We start from the raw sequence: 21,152 nt of genomic DNA on the forward strand, positions 1-21,152 counted from the left end.
CCATGGTGGCTCACAGTTTAGTTTAGAGATACAGCGCGGAAACAGGCCCTTCGGCCCACCGAGTCCGCACCGACCAGCGATCCCCGCGCACTAACACTATCCTGCACACACTAGGGACGGATTACACTTATACCAAGTGTACAAACCTACAAATCTGCACCTCTTTGGAGTGTGGGAGGAAACCGACAATCTTGGCGAAAACCCACGCAGGTCACGGGAGGAACGTACAAACTCCGTACAGGCAGCCCCCTTAGATGGGATCGAACCCGGGTCTCCGACGCTGCAAGTGCCGTCAGGCAGCAACTCTACCGCTGTGCCACCGTGCCGCCCCAGTCCGGGGCAAGTATGCGGGGCGGTGTGTGATGGAATGAGCTGCCAGGGGTGGTGGTGGAGGCAGATACGATTGGGGCATCTCAGTCCAGCAAAAAATATAAAAAATGGAGAAATAATCTTTCCCTATTCATTTAATCAACACGGTACAAAGGTGTTTAAACTATGACTGAAGATTGAAGATTGCCCCTTGGCGCTGGTGGAAATGCGAAGGGATTTTTAAAATTTTTAATCAAAGTAAAATCTGAACAGTTCGTCGTGGTGATGTGGATTTCAGGATGGGAATTATTATTGAAGTGGATGCTCGTGTTGATAAGTTTGTAGGAGCAGAATTAGACCATTCAGCCCATCGAGTCTACACCGCCATTCAATCATGGGCCGTTCTATCTCTCCCTCTCAACCCCATTCTCCTGCCTTCTCCCCATAACTCCTGACACCCGTACTATTCAAGATCCTGTCAATCTCCGCGTTAAAAATACCCACTGACTTGACCTCCACAGCCGTCTGTGGCAATATATTCCACAGATTCACCACCCTCTGGCTAAAGAAATTCCTCCTGATCTCCTTTCTCAAGGTATGTCCTCATATTCTGTGCCCCTTGGTGGTAGGCTCTCCCACCAGTGGAAACATTCTCTCCACATCCACTCTATCCAGGCTATTAGGAAAGGGGAATAAAAAGACATGTGACCTTGGTGGGCTCCTTGGAACATTAGGTGCATTGAAGATAAATACAGACTTCTGCTTCGCTGTTGTGATTTATTGTTCGAGCACTAGTGAGTATTTACTGTGGATGTTTAGTTTAGAGATACAGTGCGGAAACAGGCCCTTTGGTCCACTGAGCGATCACCCCGTACACTAGCACTATCCCACACACACACACTAGGGACAATTCACTATTATTACCAAAGCCAATGAACCTGCAAACCCGCACGTCTTTGGAGCGCGGGAGGAAACCGGAGCACACCCGGAGAAAACCCGCGCGGGTCACGGGGAGATCGTACAAACTCCGTACAGACAAGCACCCGTGGCCAGGGTCGGACCCGGGTCTCGTCTCCGGCGCTGTAAGGCAGCAACTCGTGCTGGCCTACTATTCTATCTCTGCTTGACCTCTGCCCGAGCTCCGTTAATCTGGGCAGCGGTCAAACCGGCACCAATTTCAATTCAGTAAACGTGGTTTCTGAAAAGAAGGTTTTGTGAAAGGCAGCATTGGTCGTTGGCGCTTCCACCGCGCCAGGGCCGATCTTCCCCACAGACCTTCACGGTCCCTTCCGTCTCCACGAACCACCGGCGCAGCATGGGCTTAATGTGGCCGTCGCCCAGCTCCCGGTTTGCTTTGACGATTGCCTGCTTGGCCACCTCCTCCAGCAGCAGTCGGCGGAGACGCCAGTAGAAGAAGGCGCGGACGGTCTTCCACTCCAGCACATCCTGTAACACAGCCATCTTGTTTCACTGGGTTGCATAAATTCATACTGACTAGCTCATTAATTTATTGCATCGTATGGGAGGCGCATTCCCAATCTCGTTGTAAAGATATATTGCATTGTATTGTATTGTATTGAAAGGCCGCGCTCAGATCCAGTACACAGCCGAGACCTCAGTGCAGCTTATCGTCACGTGTATCGAGGTACAGTGGAAAGCTTTTGTGTACGGAAAAAAAACTGCAGATGCTGGTTAAAATCCAAGGTGGACACCAAATGTTGGAGTAACTCGGCGGGTCAGGCAGCATCTCTCTCGGAATGCCGCCTGGCCCACTCAGCTTTACTCCAGCATCTTGTGTCTACAGTGGCAAGCTTTTGTTGCGCGCCAACCAGTCAGCGGAAAGACAACACACGATTACAATCGAGCCGTTTCACAGCGCACAGATACATGACGTGGGAATAACATTTAGTGCAAGATAAAGTCCGATCAAGGATGGTCCGATCAAAGATCGTCACCAATGGGGCAGGCAGTAGTTCAGGACTGCTCTCTAGTTGCAGTAGGCTGGTGCAGTTGCCTGATACGGCTCTCCAGTGGAATGCCGCTTGTCATATATCTCTAAGTGATGGGGATTGTGGACGCATGCACAGCGAAAGATGGGAGGGTTTTGTCCCTGCTTTAGTTTAGAGATACAGCCTGGAAACAGGCCCTTCGGCCCACCGAGACCGCGCCGACCAGCGATCCCCGCGCGCTAACGCGTTGTATCTCTAAAGTCTAAAGTCAACTTGCTTTAGTCACAATGCAGTCATTTGTAGTGTACGAAAATAACTGCAGATGCTGGTACAAATCGAAGGTATTTATTTCACAAAATGCTGGAGTAACTCAGCGGGTCAGGCAGCATCACAGGAGAGAAGGAATGGGTGACGTTTCAGTCTGAAGAAGGGTCTCGACCCGAAACGTCACCCATTCCTTCTCTCCTGAGATGCTGCCTGACCTGCTGAGTTACACAGGCATTTTGTGCAAGTCATTTAGTCAGTTCGCATCTCTTCTTTCCTTTGCAAGTATATCTTGCAATCACAAAATCACATTATTCAAAGTGACAGCTTGGATTCATTCTTCGTCCTATGGTTAGAGTGATACAGCGTGGAAACAGGCCCTTCGGCCCAACTTGCCCATGCCGACCAACAATGTCCCAGCTACGCTAGAAACTGTAATTTGCAGTTTGCGCTGTTAAACTGCATTGTGCCACCGTAGCAATGCTTCCAACTATTGATCACCATAAAGTCTGAAAGTTTCAGGTGAATTCTCCTTAACTGTAATAACTCCTTTCTCCTGCATACGACCGGGAGTGTCGTGGAGATCAGCAAACTGCGTCGCCACTTGGTGGTAGATTGGGGACAAGTACTCCTCCCGTGTTTTCAACCTGGCTTCTAGGTCCTTCCGGACGTCCTCGGGCAGTTCAGGGGAACCTGAAAACATTAAAGTAGTGGACATCCAAAGATCAGTTGATGGCACACCAAGAAGGGGGTGGAGATGCTCTTACATAACGGGGTAATCTAACATCACGGTGGCACGGCGATAAGAGTCGCTGCCTTACAGCGCTTACAGCGCCAGAGACCCGGGTTCGATCCTGACCACGGGTGCTGCTTGTCTCCCCATGACCCGCGCGGGTTTCCTCCGAGATCTTTTGCTTTCCTCCCACTCTCAATAGACAATTGGTGCAGGAGGAGGCCATTCGGCCCTTCGAGCCAGCACCACCATTCAATGTGATCATGGCTGATCATTCTCAATCAGTACCCCGTTCCTGCCTTCTCCCCATACCCCCTGACTCCGCTCTCCTTAAGAGCTCTATCTAGCTCTCCCTTGAATGCATCCAGAGAATTGGCCTCCACTGCCCTCTGAGGCAGTGAATTCCACAGATTTACAACTCTCTGACTGAAAAGGTTTTTCCTCATCTCCGTTCTAAATGGCCTACCCCTTATTCTTAAACTGTGGCCCCTGGTTCTGGACTCCCCAAACATTGGGAACATGCTTCCTGCCTCTAACGTGTCCAACCCTCTCCAAAGACGTACAGGTTTGTAGGTTAATTGGCTTGGTATAAATTGTAAATTTCCCTGGTGTGCGTTGGATAGTGTTCGTGTGCAGGGACTGCCGGTCAGTGCGGACTTGGTGGGCCGACAATCCTGCTTCCGCGCAGTATCGCTAAACTAAAAACTACCACTAAACCTTACCCAACTGGTCAGCAAGGCCTGAATAGATGGTGTCGATCCGCCTCATTGTCTTTATCAAGTCTTTCTGCTTGAACTTGATCTCGATAGTCCCCTCGGGTTCCAACACGCCGCCTCTGAGTGAAAGACAGAACCCTCTAACATATGCTGCATAGACAACTTCTCAATCGACTTGCATACGAAGGAACTGCAGAAGGGTCAGTCTGAAGAAGGGTCTCGACCCGAAACGTCACCCATTCCTTCTCTCCTGCCTGACCTGCTGAGTTACTCCAGCATTTTGTGAGAAAAAAAAAGGAACTGCAGATGCTGACTTACACCAAGGGTAGACACAAATTGCTGGAGTAACTCAATGAGACAGGCAGCATCTCTGGATAGAAGGAATGGGTGACGTCTCGGGTCGAAACCCTTCTTCAGACTTAAATCAGAAGTTCTTCATGAACTTCTGCGGTGATTTCGCATCACAATAAGTCAAATTTCAGTCTCTGAGTGCAAGATTTAATACACCACTCTCCTTTGTTAATGGAGTTTCAAACTTGCACTGATCCCCACTCTCCTGCCATTGGAGGTCTGTCAAGGCAAAATGCACCACGACCTTGGGACAATTGATTGATATAATCGATTGAAAGATGGAGCACGGGAACAGACACAACAGCCCACCGGGTTCATGCCGGTTCAACGTCGTCCCACTTTCCGCATCGACTCCCTACGCATTTGGGGAATGAATGGATACGGTCCTGGGGCGACACGGTGGCGCAGCGGGTAGAGCTGCTGCCTCACAGCGCCAGAGACCCGGGTTCCATCCTGACCACGGGTGCTGTCCGTACGGAGTTTGTACCTTCTCCTTGTGACCGCATGCCTTGTCGCCAGGTGCCCCGGTTTCCTCCCACACTCCAAAGACATACAGAGGTTACTATGTTAATTGGCTTCGACAAAGGTGTAAAATTGCCCCTCGTGTGCAGGGTAGTGCTAGTTTACGGGGTGATTGCTGGTCTGCGCGGACTCGGAGGGCTGGATGGCCTGTTTCCGCGCTGTATCTCGAAAGCAAAATGGGATTAATGTAGGTGGGTAAACAAATTCCCTGCTGTCATCAGGCAACTGAATCATCCCATCAGCAACTATAGAGTGGTCGTGAGTTACAAACTACCTCACTGGAGACCCTTGGACTATCTTTAATCGAATGTTACTGAACTTTATCTGGCAGTAACATCATTCCCTTTAACATGTATCTCTGCCCAGTGGACGGCTCGATTGTAATCATGTATAGTCTTTCTGCTAACTGGTTAGCATGCAACAAAAGCTTGTCACTGTACCTCAGCACACGTGACAATAAACTAAACTGTGCTAAATTGGGATTGGCGTGATGGGCTGAATGGTCTCTTTCTGTGCTGTAAAACACTATTACTCTAAGGAGAGGGAAGTATTGAAATGATTCAGAGTTTAGTTTAGTTTAGAGATGAAGCAGGTAACAGGCCCTTCGGCCCACCGAGTCCGCACCGACCAACATTCCCTGCACATTAACACTACAATACACACACCAGGGACAATTATACAGTGATAAACAAGCCAATTAACCTACAAACCCGTATTTGGAGCGTGGGAGGAAACCAAAGCTCTTGGAGAAAAGCCACGCAGGTCACGGGGAGGACGTACAAACTCCGTACAGACAAGCACTTGTAGTCAGGATGGAACCCGGGTCTCTGACGCTGTGAGGCAGCAGCTCTACCACTTTGCCACCGTGCCGCCCGAAGGTGTATCAACATCGCGGAATCATTCCTTCCTCTTCCCCAAAACAATAGTTGCAGCAGTAATCTCATCTGTGCTTGATAAAGTATTCACCTGTCCATGGGTCGTGAAGCCATCCATATACTAGTACCTGCTTTCTTGGTCAGCGTACAGCTCAATGTAAAGTGGATTGATAGTTGGATCAATAACTGCCCACGAACCACCTCGAAGTTCAGCATGAGGGGGAATGTAAACTAGCACAGGCTGCTCGAACTCCCGCAGACTATCTACAATGCTGGAACCAAACTTCAGGACTTGGTCGTACATATCTAAAAGGGAAAGGCAAAATCATGCATTAAGACTGCTTAGTTTAGTTTAGTTTAGAGACACAATGTGGAAATGGACCCTTCGGCTCACCGAGTCCACACCGACCAGCGATCCCTGCACACGAGCACCTCCAACACACACACCAGGGACAATCCTTTTACAATTTTGAACATTGACTTCTCCAACTTTAGATAGTTCCTCTGTCCCTCTCTTCCCCTCCCCCTTCCCAGATCTCCCTCTATCTTCCTGTCTCCACCTATATCCTTCCTTTGTCCCGCCCCCCTGACATCAGTCTGAAGAAGGGTCTCGACCCGAAACGTTGCCCATTCCTTCTCTCCTGAGATGCTGCCTGACCCGCTGAGTTACTCCAGCATTTTGTGAATAAATACCTTCGATTTGTACCAGCACCTGCAGTTATTTTCTTACACAACCTACAAACATGTACGTCTTTGGAATGATGGGAGTAAACCGAAGATCTCGGAGAAAACCCACACGACCATGTGGTCACAGGAAGAACGTACAAACTCCGTACAGACAGCACCAGTGGTCAGGATCGAACCCGGGTCTCTGGAGCTGTGAGGCGGCAACTCTACCGCTGCGCCACCGTGCCGCCCGACTTGCTTAGATAGGAACTGCAGATACTGGTTGAAACCAAAGAAAGACACAAAGTGCTGGAGAAAACGTACGGGCGACTTTTCGGGTCGGAACCTTTCTTCAGACTGAAAGTAGAGGGGAGGTATTTGGACGTAGGAAAAGGCCAGAACAAATCAGGGCCGGCAACAGATGACCAAAGTAGGGTGGAACCCAAAATGGCCCCTCAGCTGGGGAAGAGGTGAGAACAAAGGGATATAAGGATGTGAACATTGGAACTAGTGGGATGACTAGGGTGAGCAAGATGGGGGGGGGGGGGGGGGGGGGGTTGAGGGGGATGAGGGGGGGGGGGGAGAGGGAATGCAGGGGTTACTTGAAATGGTCTTTTTAAAATTCAAGATTCAAGATTCAAGATTCTTGAATCTTGAAATTGTTTTTTTAATCTTATTTCAGCATTCAAGTCCCCTGTTAGGAAAATGAATTAAAAAAAAATCAAACATTTCAGATTTCTACATCACTGTTATAATGGATTATGTGGATCCCAAATATCCTCCAAGTTCACTAGACTTTAGGCTTTGGAGCTAGGGCATGGAGATAGGCTCTTTGGCCCACCGAGTCCATGCCTACCAGTGGTCTCCCCGTACACTAGAACTATCCTACACGCGTTAGGGACAATTTACAATTTACGGAAGTCAATTAACCTACAGACCTGCACGTCTTTGGAGTGCGTGAGGAAACCGGAGCACCCGGAGAAAACCCACGCAGGTCACGGGGAGAACGTACAAACTCCGTGCAGACAGCATCCGTGGTCAGGATGGAACCCGGATCTCTGGCGCTGTAGGGCAGCAACTCTACCGCTGCGACACCGTGCCGCCCCTTTAAAAATCTACTTTTTAAATTGATACTGGGCTGGCTGAAGATGTTGGGGATGTGGATTGATGCAAACCTTTCCAAGCACGTCCCACGAGCCCACGGTTCTAGAGCAGGCAGATGCGATTAGTGTAGTAGGGCTCAGAAGAAGGAGGGTCTGAAGAAGGGTCTCCACCCAAAACGTCACCCATTCCTTCTCTCCTGAGATGCTGCCTGACCCGCTGAGTTACTCCAGCATTTTGTGAAATAAATACCTGGGATTAGTGTCGATAGGGGCAGTGGTTGGCATGACATTGGCAGGCTGAGGGGCTTGCTTCTGTGACTCTGTGACTCTGTGAGAACCATGAAGATTACCTTTCATTCCACCGGAGAAGCCCCGCCAGTTGGCGAAGACCATGAGTGGAAGCCGCTCCCTCTTGAAGTCTTTGATAACTTGTGCAGTTTTAAAAGCAGAGTCTGGAAACCACACCTGCCCAGCTTGCAGAATAATCTGTACAAGAAAACAACGTTTGACATCGAGACTCAAAGATGTATTGAATTGAATGAAGGAGACAGCATGGAAACAGGCCCTTCGGCCCGCCGAGTCCATGCCGACCACCCCTTCACTCTAGTTCCACGTTATCCCACTTTTCGCATCCACTCCCTAGATATAAGGGGCAACTTCCAGACGCAAATTAGCCTACAAACTTGCACGCCTTTGGGATGTGGGAGGTAAGGGGTCGGCCATTTAGAACGGAGATGAGGAAAAACATTTTCAGTCAGAGAGTTGTGAATCTGTGGAATTCTCGCCTCAGAAGGCAGTGGAGGCCAATTCTCTGGATGCTTTCAAGAGAGAGCTAGATAGAGCTCTTAAGGATAGCGGAGTCAGGGGGTATGGGGAGAAGGCAGGAACGGGATACTGATTGTGAATGATCAACCATGATCACATTGAATGGTGATGCTGGCTCGAAGGGCCGAATGGCCTACTCCTGCACCTATTGTCTATTGTCTATTGTCTATTGCCTATTGCCTATTGTCTATTGCCTATTGTCTAATGTCTATTGTCTATTGTCTATTGTCTATTGCCTATTGCCTATTGTCTATTGCCTATTGTCTATGGTCTAAACTGGAGCTCTGGAAGATACCCACGCAGTCACAGGGAGAAAGTACAAACTCCACACAAACAGCGCCCAAGGTCAGGTTTGAACCTGGGTCTCCCGTGTTGTGAAGCAGTGGCTCTACCACCCGCGCCACTGTGCCACACATTGTGCCACTGTGCCACACAGACTGCCAATGTATTCTCCCAAAAGATCAATCCAAGACCGCAAGCAATTGCAGAGAATTGTGGACGCAGCCCAGACCATCACGCAAGCCAAACTCTCCTTCCACTGACTCCATCCACTCTTCATTGCCTCGGCAAGGCCAGCAGCATAATCAAGGACCAGTCTCACCCTGGTCATTTTGTTCTTCTCTCTCTCCCATCAGGCAAGGGGTACAGAAGTGTGAAAACGCGCCCCTCCAGAATCAGAGGCAGTTTCTTCCCAGCCGTTATCAGGCAACTGAGAACTAGAGAGCAGTCCTGAGCTGCTATCTACCTCATTGGCGACCTTCAAACTATCTTTAATGGGGTATTATTAGACTTCATCTTGCACTAAACATTATTCCCTGTATCATGTATCTGTGCACTGTGGACGGTTCGACTGTAATCATGTATAGTATTTCCGCCCGCGACAACACTGTGGTGGCATCGGCCATCTTCTACGGAGTGGTCTGCTGGAGCAGCAGCATCTCAGCGGCGGAAGGGAAGAGACTCGACAAGCTGGTCAGGAAGGCCAGCTCTGCCCTGGGCTGCCCCCTCGACTCAGTGCAGGCGGTGGGAGAGAGGAGGACGATGGCAAAGATAACATCGCTGCTGGATAACGACTCCCACCCCATGCAGGACACTGTCACTGCACTGAGTAGCTCCTTCAGTGACAGACTCCTTCACCCCAAGTGCGTGAAGGAGAGATATAGGAGGTCCTTCCTTCCCGCTGCTGTGAGACTGCACAACCAGCACTGCTCCCAGCAGACCAGTCAACAGTAACAGCTAAGGAATACACAGTAAACTGATGACAATTTATCCTTGTCTTTATTTTTTATTTATAATGAATGATCTCTTGCTATCCACTTTGCTGCTGTAACACTGTAAATTTCCCCGGTGTGGTACAAATAAAGGAATATATATATATATATATATATATATATATATATATATAGAAAAGCTTTTCACTGTACCTCGGTACACGTGACAATAGACTACACTCATAGATTGACCCACAAGAGACACAATGTGCTGGAGTAACTCAGTGGGTCAGGCAGCATCTCTGGAGGAAAGGAATGGGTGACGTTTTGGGTGGAGAGTCAGGGGAAAGGGGAACGAGAGAGATTTAGACAGTACTTAGGACAAATGCATGGAAGATATGCAAAAAGCAACGGTAATCAAGGGAAAGGTGGAGCCCACAATGGTCCATTGTTGGCTGTGGGATAGGTGATAACGAGTTGTACGGACAGTGGAACTCAACAGGATGACAGTGAAACTGGTACAACGACTAGGGTGGGAGAGGGATGGAGAGAGAGAGGGGATGCAAGGGGTACTTGAAGTTAGAGAAATCAATATTTATGCCGCTGGGGTGTGAGCTGCCCAAGCGAAATATGAGGTGCTGTTCCTCCAAATTTGCGTTGGGCCTCACTCTGACAATGGAGGAGGCCCAGGACAGAAAGGTCAGTGTGGGAATGGGAATGGGAGGGGGGAATTTAGGCACTGCTGTTCCCTTCTCAAGTAGAAAGAGCTGTCGATGGGCATTATTCTCAAACACTGCTTCTCGGTGGAGATTGCTCACTCACTTTTGACTCCGACGCTGGGTCTGCTGGATCTGCTGGGTTCGTCATTTCCACAGTCCGAGTCTCCACTGCAATGACTCCTACCGGAATTCCTCCCAACCTGTGTGAGACAGTGAGGCTCCCAGTTCACGGTTACTAAACCCAGATAATATTGAAGAAGCTTATAGAGGCATAAAATCGTGAGAGGAATAGATCGGGTAGACGCACATAGATCGAGTCTCTGGCCCAGAGTAGGGGGATCGAGAACAAGAGGACATGGCTTTAAGGCGAGAGGGGAAAAGATTTAATAAGAATCTGAGTGGTAACCTTTTCAGTTTTATTTTAGTTTAAAGATACAGCGTAGAAACAGGCCCTTTCGGCCCACCGACCAGCGATCCCCGCACATTAACACTATCCTACACCCACTAGGGACAATTTTTACAATTACCAAGCCAATTAACCTACAAACCTGCACGTCTTTGGAGTGTGAGAGGAAACTGAAGATCTTGGAGAAAACCCATGCAGGTCACGGGGAGAACGTACAAACTCCGTACAGACGGCGCCCGTAGTCGGGATCGAACCCGGGTCTCTGGCGCTGCATTCGCTGTAAGACAGCAACTCTGCCGCTGTGCCACCGTGACCGCCCATTTCGCACAAAGGGTGGTGGGTGTATGGAACGATCTCTGAATTGCTCATTTCACCACTGGACAGTGATCACGTCGGTGGCTTAGAGTCTTAGCGTGGAAATAGGCCCTTCGGCCCAACTTGCCCACACCGGCCAACATGTCCCAGCTACACTAGTCCCACCTGCCCGCGTTTCATATCATATCATATCATATCATATATATACAGCCGGAAACAGGCCTTTTCGGCCCACCAAGTCCGTGCCGCCCAGCAATCCCCGTACATTAACACTATCCTACACCCACTAGGGACAATTTAAAAAAAAACATTTTTACCCAGCCAATTAACCTACATACCTGTACGTCTTTGGAGTGTGGGAGGAAACCGAAGATCTTGGAGAAAACCCACGCAGGTCACGGGGAGAACGTACAAACTCCTTACAGTGCAGCACCCGTAGTCAGGATCGAACCTGAGTCTCCGGCACTGCATTCGCTGTAAAGCAGCAACTCTACCGCTGCCCTACCGTGCCGTACCGCTACCGTTTGTTCCATACCCCTCCAAAACTGTCCTATCCATGTACTTGTATAACTGTTTCTCAAACGTTGGGATAGTCCCTGCCTCAACTACCTCCTCTGGCAGCTCGTTCCATACACCCACCACCCTCTGTGTGAGAAAGTTACCCCTCAGATTCCTATTAAATCTTTTCCCCTTCACCTTAAACCTGCCTGTGGAGGATAAGTGATAGTCGCCACCTTGGACTAGGGTCTGGACTAGATACGCTGAATTAGGGTAGGTGTTGGTGGAATAATTCTTAATTTTACAAGAGAATTTGGCATGAAAGGAAAGCCAGGGTTGAAGCTGACTTGGAACCCATGAGGGTACAGACTGAACGTTTCTCCATTCCTTGGCCAACCGTACACTTCAAAACTTACCGAATCGGCAATTTACTAGCTCTTACCGTGCTCTTCCCACCACTACAGTCTGGGCCCAGGGTTCCATGATCTCCTTGAAGGATGCATGGTCAAAGAAGCCAGTCTGCCAGGCACCTTTGACAGCTGTGGATCAACAACAAAATAAACTCGCATTAGAAACAAGGCGTGTGGTTTTACTGTTCCTCCACTTTGCGCTGGGCCTCACTATCACAGTGGAGGAGACCCAGGACAGAAAGGTCAGTGTGGGATTGGGAAGGGGGGTTAAAATGGTTGGCAACTGGGAGACCCCTACCAAACCCCCCTCCCTCTCCCTCTCCCTCTCTTCCCACTCCTCCCCTGTACCCTACTTGCTGGACCTATTTCTCCCCTTTCCCCATCCCCGTCAGACCCCGAAGAAGGGTCCCGACCTGAAACGTCACCCGCTTCTTCTCCACAGATGCTGTCTGATCCGCTGAGTTACTCCAGCACTTTGTGTCTACCTTTGGCATAAACCAGCATTTCTTTGTTTCTACCTCCATTCCTTCCTCTAGCTTCACCACAATCAGTCTGAAGAAAAGTCCCGACCCGAAACGTCACCATGCTTTCCAGAGATGGACACAAAAAAGCTGGAGCAACTCAGCGGGTCAGGCAGCATCTCTGGAGAGAAGGAATAGGTGGCGTTTCGGGTCGAGACCCTTCTTCGGACTGAGAGTCGGGGGAAAAGGAAACGAGAGATCTCGACGGTGATATCGAGAGATGGAGAGCGCATTGATGAGAGATGTGCAAAAAAACAACGACGATGAAGGCAATCGGCCATTGTTGGCTGTGGCCTAGGTGAGAACAAGATACAGACAATGAAACTCAACAAGGCGGCTTTGAAGTGAGTACAACGACTTTGTGGGGGAGGGACGGAGAGAGAGGGGATACAGGGGTTACTTGAAGTTAGAGGCAGGGTCTGGACCCGAAATGTCACCCATTCCTCTCCAGAGATGCTTCCTGTCCCGCTGAGTTACTCCAGCTTTCTGTGTCTGTCTTAGAGAAATCAATATTCATAAACTCCAGAGATGCTGCCTGACCCGTTGTGTTACTCCAGCACTTTGTGTAGCCTAAAAATATATATTGAGTGTTTCCTTACTTGGATGAGGTCTGCCAGCAAGCATCCAGCGAGGGTCGTATGGGGCTTTGCTTGGTACAAAGTCGATCTCCCTCTCAGGATTGTCCTTTGGGGTGATTACAGGCACTGGGCTTGTGTTGTTCTAATGTAACAGAATAAAAACATTTACTGTTATATGTTATTTCATAAATATTCCCCAAAAGATAAGGGTGGTGAATCTGTGGAATTCATTGCCACAGAAGGCTGTGGAGACCAAGTCAATGGATATTTTTAAGGCAGAGATAGATAGATTCTTGATCAGTACGGGTGTCAGGGGTTACGGGGAGAAGGCAGGAGAATGGGGTTAAGAGGGAGAGACATGTAGGAAAATAACCGCAGATGCTGGTACAAATTGAAGGCATCACAAAATGCTGGAGCAACTCAGCGGGACAGGCAGCATCTCTGGAGAAAATGAATGGGTGACGTTTCGGGTCGAGACCCTTCTTCGCACTGTCTGACCCGAAACGTCACCCATTCCTTCAAAACCAGAGATGCTGCCTGACCCGCTGAGTTACTCCAGCATTTTGTGTTTATCCTCGGTTTAAACCAGCAACTGCAGTTCCTTCTTACAGATTTTCTTTCTTTATGCCTGAGTAGACAATAGACAATAGACAATAGACAATAGGTGCAGGAGGAGGCCATTCAGCCCTTCGAGCCAGCACCGCCATTCAATGCGATCATGGCTGATCACTCTCAATCAGTACCCCGTTCCTGCCTTCTCCCCATACCCCCTCACTCCGCTATCCTTAAGAGCTCTATCCAGCTCTCTCTTGAAAGCATCCAACGAACTGGCCTCCACTGCCTTCTGAGGCAGAGAATTCCACACCTTCACCACTCTCTGACTGAAAAAGTTCTTCCTCATCTCCGTTCTAAATGGCCTACCCCTTATTCTTAAACTGTGGCCCCTTGTTCTGGACTCCCCCAACATTGGGAACATGTTTCCTGCCTCTAATGTGTCCAATCCCCTAATTATCTTATATGTTTCAATAAGATCCCCCCTCATCCTTCTAAATTCCAGTGTATACAAGCCTAGTCGCTCCAGCCTTTCAACATACGACAGTCCCGCCATTCCGGGAATTAACCTAGTGAACCTACGCTGCACGCCCTCCATAGCAAGAATAGCAAGAGTAAGCATGCATTTCTTAAATTCTTCCTCTTACTTTTCCCCCTTTCTGGATAGCAAAACAGGGAATCACAAGTCATCTCTTGGAAAATAAGACAACTGACTCTTTATCCCACTGCTTTGCCTCACTGATCCAATAAACAGACCTTAGTTTAGTTTAGTTTAGAGATACAGCGCGGAAACTGGCCCTCTCTGCCCACCGGGTCCGCGCCGACCAGCGATCCTCGCACATTAACACTAATTATTAATGTAATCAATCAATCCCCGCACACTAACACCATCCTATACCCACTAGGGACAATTTTTACATTTTATACCAAGCCAATTAACCTACAAACCTGCACGTGTGTAGGAGTGTGGGAGGAAACTGAAGATCTCGGAGAAAACCCACGCAGGTCACAGGGAGAACGTGCAAACTCCGTACAGATGGCGCCCGTAGTCAGGATGGAACCCGGGTCTCCGGCACTGCATTCGCTGTAAGGCAGCAACTCTACCGCTGCGCCACCGTGACCGCCCTATTTACATCTTTTAAATGATAATGATCCCAGCAAGCTGCAACATTGATGATCGAGGGATTATAAGTTCCAAACAGGACTTCCACCCTGTGCCACAAAATGCGGCCCCAACATTTGACCTGCGGCGGCCTACCTTCGGCATGTAAGAGAGCCACTCCAAGATGGTGTAAACCCCCTCAAAGTCATCGGGGACAGTTGTGTGCGATATGCCATTGTTGTGCATGATATGCACTCCGCCCAGCTGGTTGTTGGATGTGTACACCTCTCGTCCAAGAACCTGCAGAGAACAACCACCTCAGCACTGTGGGCCAGAATGACAAAGAGAGCACAACATTTTCACTGAAGGACACAGAGCACTGGAGTATCTCAGCGGGTCAGGCGGTGTGAGAACACGGACAGGTGACGTTTCAGATCTTTTAGACTTTAAACTTTAAAGACACAGCGCGGAAACAGTGCCTTCTGCCCGCCGAGTCCGTGCCGACCATCGATCACGCATACACTAACACTATCCTACACATGCTAGTTCCATGTTAAAGTATAAGAAAATAACTGCAGATGCTGGTACAAATCGAAGGTATTTATTCACAAAATGCTGGAGTCACTCAGCAGGACAGGCAGCATCTCAGGAGAGAAGGAATGGGCGACGTTTCGGGTCGAGACCCTTCTTCAGGCTAGTTCCATGTTATCTCACTTTTGCATCCTACACATTGGGGGCAATTTGACAAAACAATTAGCGGTAGAGTTGCTGCTTTACAGCGAATGCAGCGCCGGAGACTCAGGTTCGATCCTGACTACGGGTGCTGCACTGTAAGTAGTTTGTACGTTCTCCCCGTGACCTGCGTGGGTTTTCTCCGAGATCTTCGGTTTCCTCCCACACTCCAAAGACGTACAGGTATGTAGGTTAATTGGCTGGGTAAATGTAAAAATTGTCCCTAGTGGGTGTAGGATAGTGTTAATGTGCGGGGATCGCTGGGCGGCACGGACTTGGAGGGCCGAAAAGGCCTGTTTCCGGCTGTATATATATGATATGATGATATGATGATATTACAGGTCTTTTAGACTTTAGAGATACTCTATGGAAACAGGCCTTTCGGCCCGCCTTGAGGGGGGGGGGAGAACAAAGAAGGACATGGTGTGGGATACTTGATAACTTTGTCACCGCCCTTTATGTGGTGTCTATTCGCATACCTTGGGTATGCAAGCTAAGAATTTCGCTGTGACCTGTCATTCATCCATCCATTCATTCATTCATTCATTCATTCATTCATTCATTCATTCAACAAGTCTGCGTCGACCAGCGATCCCCGCACACTACCCTACACACTAAGGACAATTTACAATTTTGTCGAAGCCAGTTAACCTACAAAGCTGAAGACAGACACAAAAAGCCGGAGTAACTCAGCAGGACGGGCAGCATCTCTGGAGAGAAGGAATTAGTGATGTTTCGGGTCGAGACCCTTCTTCAGCCTGGTAATCTGACCCTTCTCACCAGTTGCTGCCTGTCCTGCTGAGTTACTCCAGCTTTTTGTGTTTCTCTTCGGTTTAAATCAGCACCTGCAGTTCCTTCCTACAAACAACCGACAAACCTGCACCCCTTTGGAGTGTGGGAGGAAACCGGAGCACCCGGAGAAAACCCACGCGGGTCAATAGACAATAGACAATAGGTGCAGGAGGAGGCCATTCGGCCCTTCGAGCCAGCACCGCCATTCATTGTGATCATGGCTGATCATTCTCAATCAGTACCCCATTCCTGCCTTCTCCCCATACCCCCTGACTCCGCTATCCTTAAGAGCTCTATCCAGCTCTCTCTTGAATGCATTCAGAGAATTGGTCTCCGCTGCCTTCTGAGGCAGAGAATTCCACAGATTTACAACTCTCTGACTGAAAAAGTTTTTCCTCATCTCAGTTCTAAATGGCCCACCCCTTATTCTTAAACTGTGGCCCCCTGGTTCTGGACTCCCCCAACATTGGGAACATGTTTCCTGCCTCTAACGTGTCCAACCCTTCAATAATCTTATACGTTTCGATAAGATCCCCTCTCATCCTTCTAGATCTCCTCTCATCGTACGGGGAGGACGTACAAGTTCCACACTGACAGTGCCCGTAGTCGGAATCGAACTGGCGCTGTGAGGCAGCAGGTCTACCGCTGCACCACTGTGCTGCTCAGTTAGTGGCCACCATTGTCCTTGGCTTGATGTGACAATGGGATTTGTAATTACACGTGATCGCGTGTACTGCAACGCATTTCGACTGACAGTACTTTGCGATGGGTTTCTCCGATGGAATGGGAACCGCATCGGAAGCTGAGGAGCACCTGCGATTCAAAGCCTCGCAGCTTAACTTAGTCGCGACTTGGCAGCATTGTAAGGGAAAATGAAAAGCCTTATTGTGACCTTGTTCAGCGCACTGGCTCCGGTGAGAATGATATGTGAATTCTCTACTTGGATGACACGTTGCCCCAGTCTCACCAGGTACGCTCCAATCCCAATCGCACGGCACGTCACCTGCAAAGCACAAATGGCACGTTTGAACTCACCAAACCGCCCGTCTCTGCAGTTAGTTAACATTTGACGGTGGAGTTCTTTCCCTTTGAAGCCAATACACTTCAAGTCTTGCACAGAGTCTTTTACCCACAGTAGGGGAATCGAGGACCAGAGGACATGAGTTCCCCCCCCACCCCCCCCATATCAAAAATCTTCTAACCCACCACTCTATCTCCAGGTCCCTCAGGTCGGCCGACTTGGGGCTACTGACTATCCCGCGGTCTAGGCTTAAGCTCAGGGGTGATGCACATCCCTCTCCCCATCAGAACTGCCCCTCCATCCACTCCTTTAAGTCCAGGCTCAAAACCTATTTCTACTCCCTCGCGTTTGAGGCCCTCTGAGGGGGCGCTGTGAACTGTTTATGTATGTGCTGTTATGTTTGTGTGCCATTGTATGTTCGTTTCTGAGTACCTGAACTGATGTACAGCACTTTGGTCAACGTGGGTTGTTTTTAAATGTGCTGTACAAATAAAATTGACTTGACTTGACATAGGTTCCAGGTGAAGGGGAAGAGATTTAATAGGAATCCGAGGGGCAACTTTTTCACACAGAGGGTGGTGGGTGCATGGAACAAGCTGCCAGAGGAGGTAGTTGAGGCAGGGACTATCCCATTGTTTAAGAAACAGTTCGACAGGTACATGGATAGGACAGGTTTGGAGGGTTGTGGACCAAGCGCAGGCAGGTGGGGCTAGTGTAGCTGGGACATTGTTGGCCGGTGTGGTTGAGTTGGGCCGAAGGGCCTGTTTCCACACTTTATCACTCTATGACTCGGTGCCACATTCCATCAAATGCTATCTAGATGTCAAGGGCAGTGATTAGATTCATAGAGTCATCCAGGCCCATCGCCCAGCTTGCCCATGCCGCCCAGCGTACGCCATCTACACTAGTCCCACCTGCCTGCGGTTTGGTCCATATCCCTGTGAACCTGTCCAGTCCATGTACCTGTCTGATGACAGTAATAAACTAAACTAAACTCTGGATGGGTTGGGTCAGTCACACTCACCAGACTGATGGTGACAATCTCATTGTAAGCTAGGGAGGACTCCCCAGCGATTGTACCAGCTCCACGAAGGTTCTCCACCCCCAGGCCTTCCTCAGTGCCGATAATGTCTGTTATAACGTATCTAGAAAGCACAAAGTTCACAAGTTACAGGAGTAGAGTGAGGCCATTCGGCCCATCGAGTCCACTCCGCCATTCAATCATGGCTGATCTCTGCCTCCTCATCCCATTCTCCTGCCTTCCCCCCATAACCCATGACACCCGATCCAATCAAGAATTTGTCTATCTCTGCCTTAAAAATATCCGCTGACTTGGCCTCCACAGCCCTCTGTGGCAATGAGTTCCACAGATTAACTACCCTCTGACTGCAGAAGTTCCTCCTCACCTCCTTTTCTGAAAGAAGGCCCCTTAATTCTGAGGCTGTGACCTCTGGTCCTAGACTCTCCAACCAGTGGAAACATTCTTTCCACATCCACTCTGCCTACGCCTTTCATTGGTTTCAAAGACGATTAGGTAGGTCAACATTTTCTTTCTACATTACCAATTTCGTTTGGGAGCCTCCTCACATTGGTCCAATACTGCTTGGAATGGAGGCCATAGGTGATAATAATGGTACCGCTAAAATGCTAATCCCACGTGAAGATACCAGTTAAGTCACGATGGTCTTATTGTCATATGTCCCGAAACAGAAAGATTACATTCATAATTGCAGCAGCACAACAGATATGTGAACACATTACTCGGTAAAATCCAGAATAAACAATGAAAAAAAGTTCAGTATATATAAAAAACAGATAAATAAATAGATAATAGTAGTGCAAAATAAATTAAAAAACCCCAAGATTCTTTATTTGGAACCTTCTTGGAAGTTGAGGTGATTAATAGATTTTTTTGATTTTTAGATTTTAGATTTAGAGATACAGCGTGGAAACAGGCCTTTCAGCCCACCGAGTCCGCGCCGCCCAGCGATCCCCGCACACTAACACTATCCTACACACACTAGGGACAATTTTTACATTTTACCCAGTCAATTAACCTACATACCTGTACGTCTTTGGAGTGTGGGAGGAAACCGAAGACCTTGGAGAAAACCCACGCAGGTCACGGGGAGAACGTACAAACTCCGTACAGACGGCGCCCGTAGTCAGGATCGAACCTGAGTCTCCGGCGCTGCATTCGCTGTAAGGCAGCAACTCTACCGCTGTGCCACCGTGCCGCCCAGCTTGATGGTTTTGGAGAAGTAGCTGCTCCTGAACCTGGACGTTAGTTTTCAGGCTCCTGTACCTTCTTCCCGATGACAGGAGTGAAATGGAGTTACTGCCTTACAGCGCTAGAGACACAGGTTCGATCCTGACCACGGGCGCTGTCTGTACGGAGTTTGTACGTTCTCCCTGTGACCTGCGTGGGTTTTCTCTGAGATCATCGATTTCCTCCCACACTCCAAAGACGTGCAGGTTTGTCGGTTAGTTGGCTCGGTGTAAATGTAAAAATTGTCCCGAGTGTGTGGGATAGTGTTAGTGTGCGGGGATCGCTGGTCGGCGCGGACTCGGTGGGCCGAAGGGCCTGTTTCCGCGCTGTATCTCTAAACTAAACTAAATAGGGGCACCCGGAGAAAACCCACACGGTCACAGTGAGAATGTACCATCTCTGTACACACAGCACCTGTTGTCAGGATCGACTGTCAGGCAGCAACTCTACTGCTGCGCCACTGTGCCACTAAACCTATTTGCTGCAATCTTTATCAGCCGTTCAACAAATAATGCAGCAGAACGTTTGTGAGATTTTTTCTCCTTTGGTCAAGCATCAACCAGATATTTCAGATGCGTGAAGTGCGCTGCTGTTCAAGACACCCTCGTGTACTCAAAATGCCGGAGTAACTCAACGGGACAGGCAGCATCTCTGGAGGGAAGGAATAGGTGACGTTTCGGGTCTTCAAACTTCGAGTCAGGGGAGAGGGAGAGACAGAGATACGGAAGGGTAAGGTGTGAAAACGAGACGTCAGATGGGAAGCAGATCAAGGAAAATGGAGAATAGATCATTGTTAACGAGGGGAAAGGTGACAATGACGCATACAGAGGTAAAAGTTAATCAGGGGGACAGTCAGACTGGTCGGAGAACCAGGATGGGGGGGGGGGATGGAGAGAGAGGGAAAGTTAAAGAAGTCAATGTTACATCAGTTCCTTCCTACCCACCGATATTCTCCGTCCTCCTCCACATTTTCACAGTGCACAGAATTAATAGGGCTAATTCTGGTGTAATCCTGAGGTGTCAAATACAGGTACTTGAAGCCCTAACAAATAAAATAAATATCAGAAAATAGTTCAACAATAGCATTTTAGAACATAGCATTGTTTTTACATTTCAATATACTTAAAAACCGACGAGCATCTCACAAATTGATATTCTTGGTTGACAATAGACAATAGGTGCAGGAGTAGGCCATTCACTGTGATCATGGCCGATCATCCACAATCAGTACCCCGTTCCTGCCTTCTCCCCATACCCCCTATCATTAGGAGCTTGATTTAACTCTCTCTTGAAAGCATCCAGAGAACTGGCCTCCACTGCCTTCTGAGGCAGAGAATTCCACAGATTCACAACTCTCTGACTGAAAAAGTTTTTCCTCATCTCTGTTCTAAATGGCCGACCCCTTACTCTTAAACTGTGGCCCCTGGATCTGGTTGGTTGACAATGCTTCTTAATTTAGATAGTCCATGCTCGATTTGCTTTTTGAACATAAAATTTCATGTCATAGAGTTCTCAAGCTAAATAGCACGAAACAGGATGTTTAGACTTTAGAGATCCAGCACGGAAACAGGCCCTTCGGCCCATTGAGTCCGCACCGACCTGAGATCACCACATACACCTGCACTATCCTACACACACCGGGGTCAATTTACAATTTTACCGAAGGCAATTAACCTACAAACCTGCACGTCTTTGGAGTGTGGAAGGAAACCG

The 21,152-nt window shown here is 48.8% G+C and overlaps 1 protein-coding gene across 4 annotated transcripts in view; it reads right to left on the reverse strand.

The window, feature by feature from the left end:
• acacb (acetyl-CoA carboxylase beta) overlaps positions 1–21,152 on the reverse strand; it is a 121,259-nt gene that overhangs the window by 5,175 nt on the left and 94,932 nt on the right. The window contains exons 40-51 of one of the 4 annotated variants that reach the window (XR_013548904.1): positions 20,384–20,481; positions 18,195–18,315; positions 17,042–17,152; positions 14,782–14,925; positions 12,993–13,113; positions 11,905–12,001; positions 10,347–10,443; positions 7,839–7,974; positions 5,848–6,025; positions 3,978–4,090; positions 3,061–3,215; positions 1,343–1,755 (exon numbers count right to left, since the gene is read on the reverse strand). Coding sequence is in view for 2 of the 4 variants with exons in the window: in XM_078421736.1 (XP_078277862.1) it covers positions 1,585–1,755; positions 3,061–3,215; positions 3,978–4,090; positions 5,848–6,025; positions 7,839–7,974; positions 10,347–10,443; positions 11,905–12,001; positions 12,993–13,113; positions 14,782–14,925; positions 17,042–17,152; positions 18,195–18,315; positions 20,384–20,481 (1,542 nt within the window). In the remaining 2 variants the exon portion in view is untranslated. Of the gene's footprint in view, positions 1–146; positions 1,756–3,060; positions 3,216–3,977; positions 4,091–5,847; positions 6,026–7,838; positions 7,975–10,346; positions 10,444–11,904; positions 12,002–12,992; positions 13,114–14,781; positions 14,926–17,041; positions 17,153–18,194; positions 18,316–20,383; positions 20,482–21,152 lie in introns of those variants that run through there. The other 3 variants (XR_013548903.1, XM_078421736.1, XM_078421737.1) reach the window with 3 other exon arrangements.

This window comes from Rhinoraja longicauda, chromosome 25 (genome assembly GCF_053455715.1).
Source record: "Rhinoraja longicauda isolate Sanriku21f chromosome 25, sRhiLon1.1, whole genome shotgun sequence".
Classification (NCBI taxonomy): Eukaryota; Metazoa; Chordata; class Chondrichthyes; order Rajiformes; family Arhynchobatidae; genus Rhinoraja; species Rhinoraja longicauda.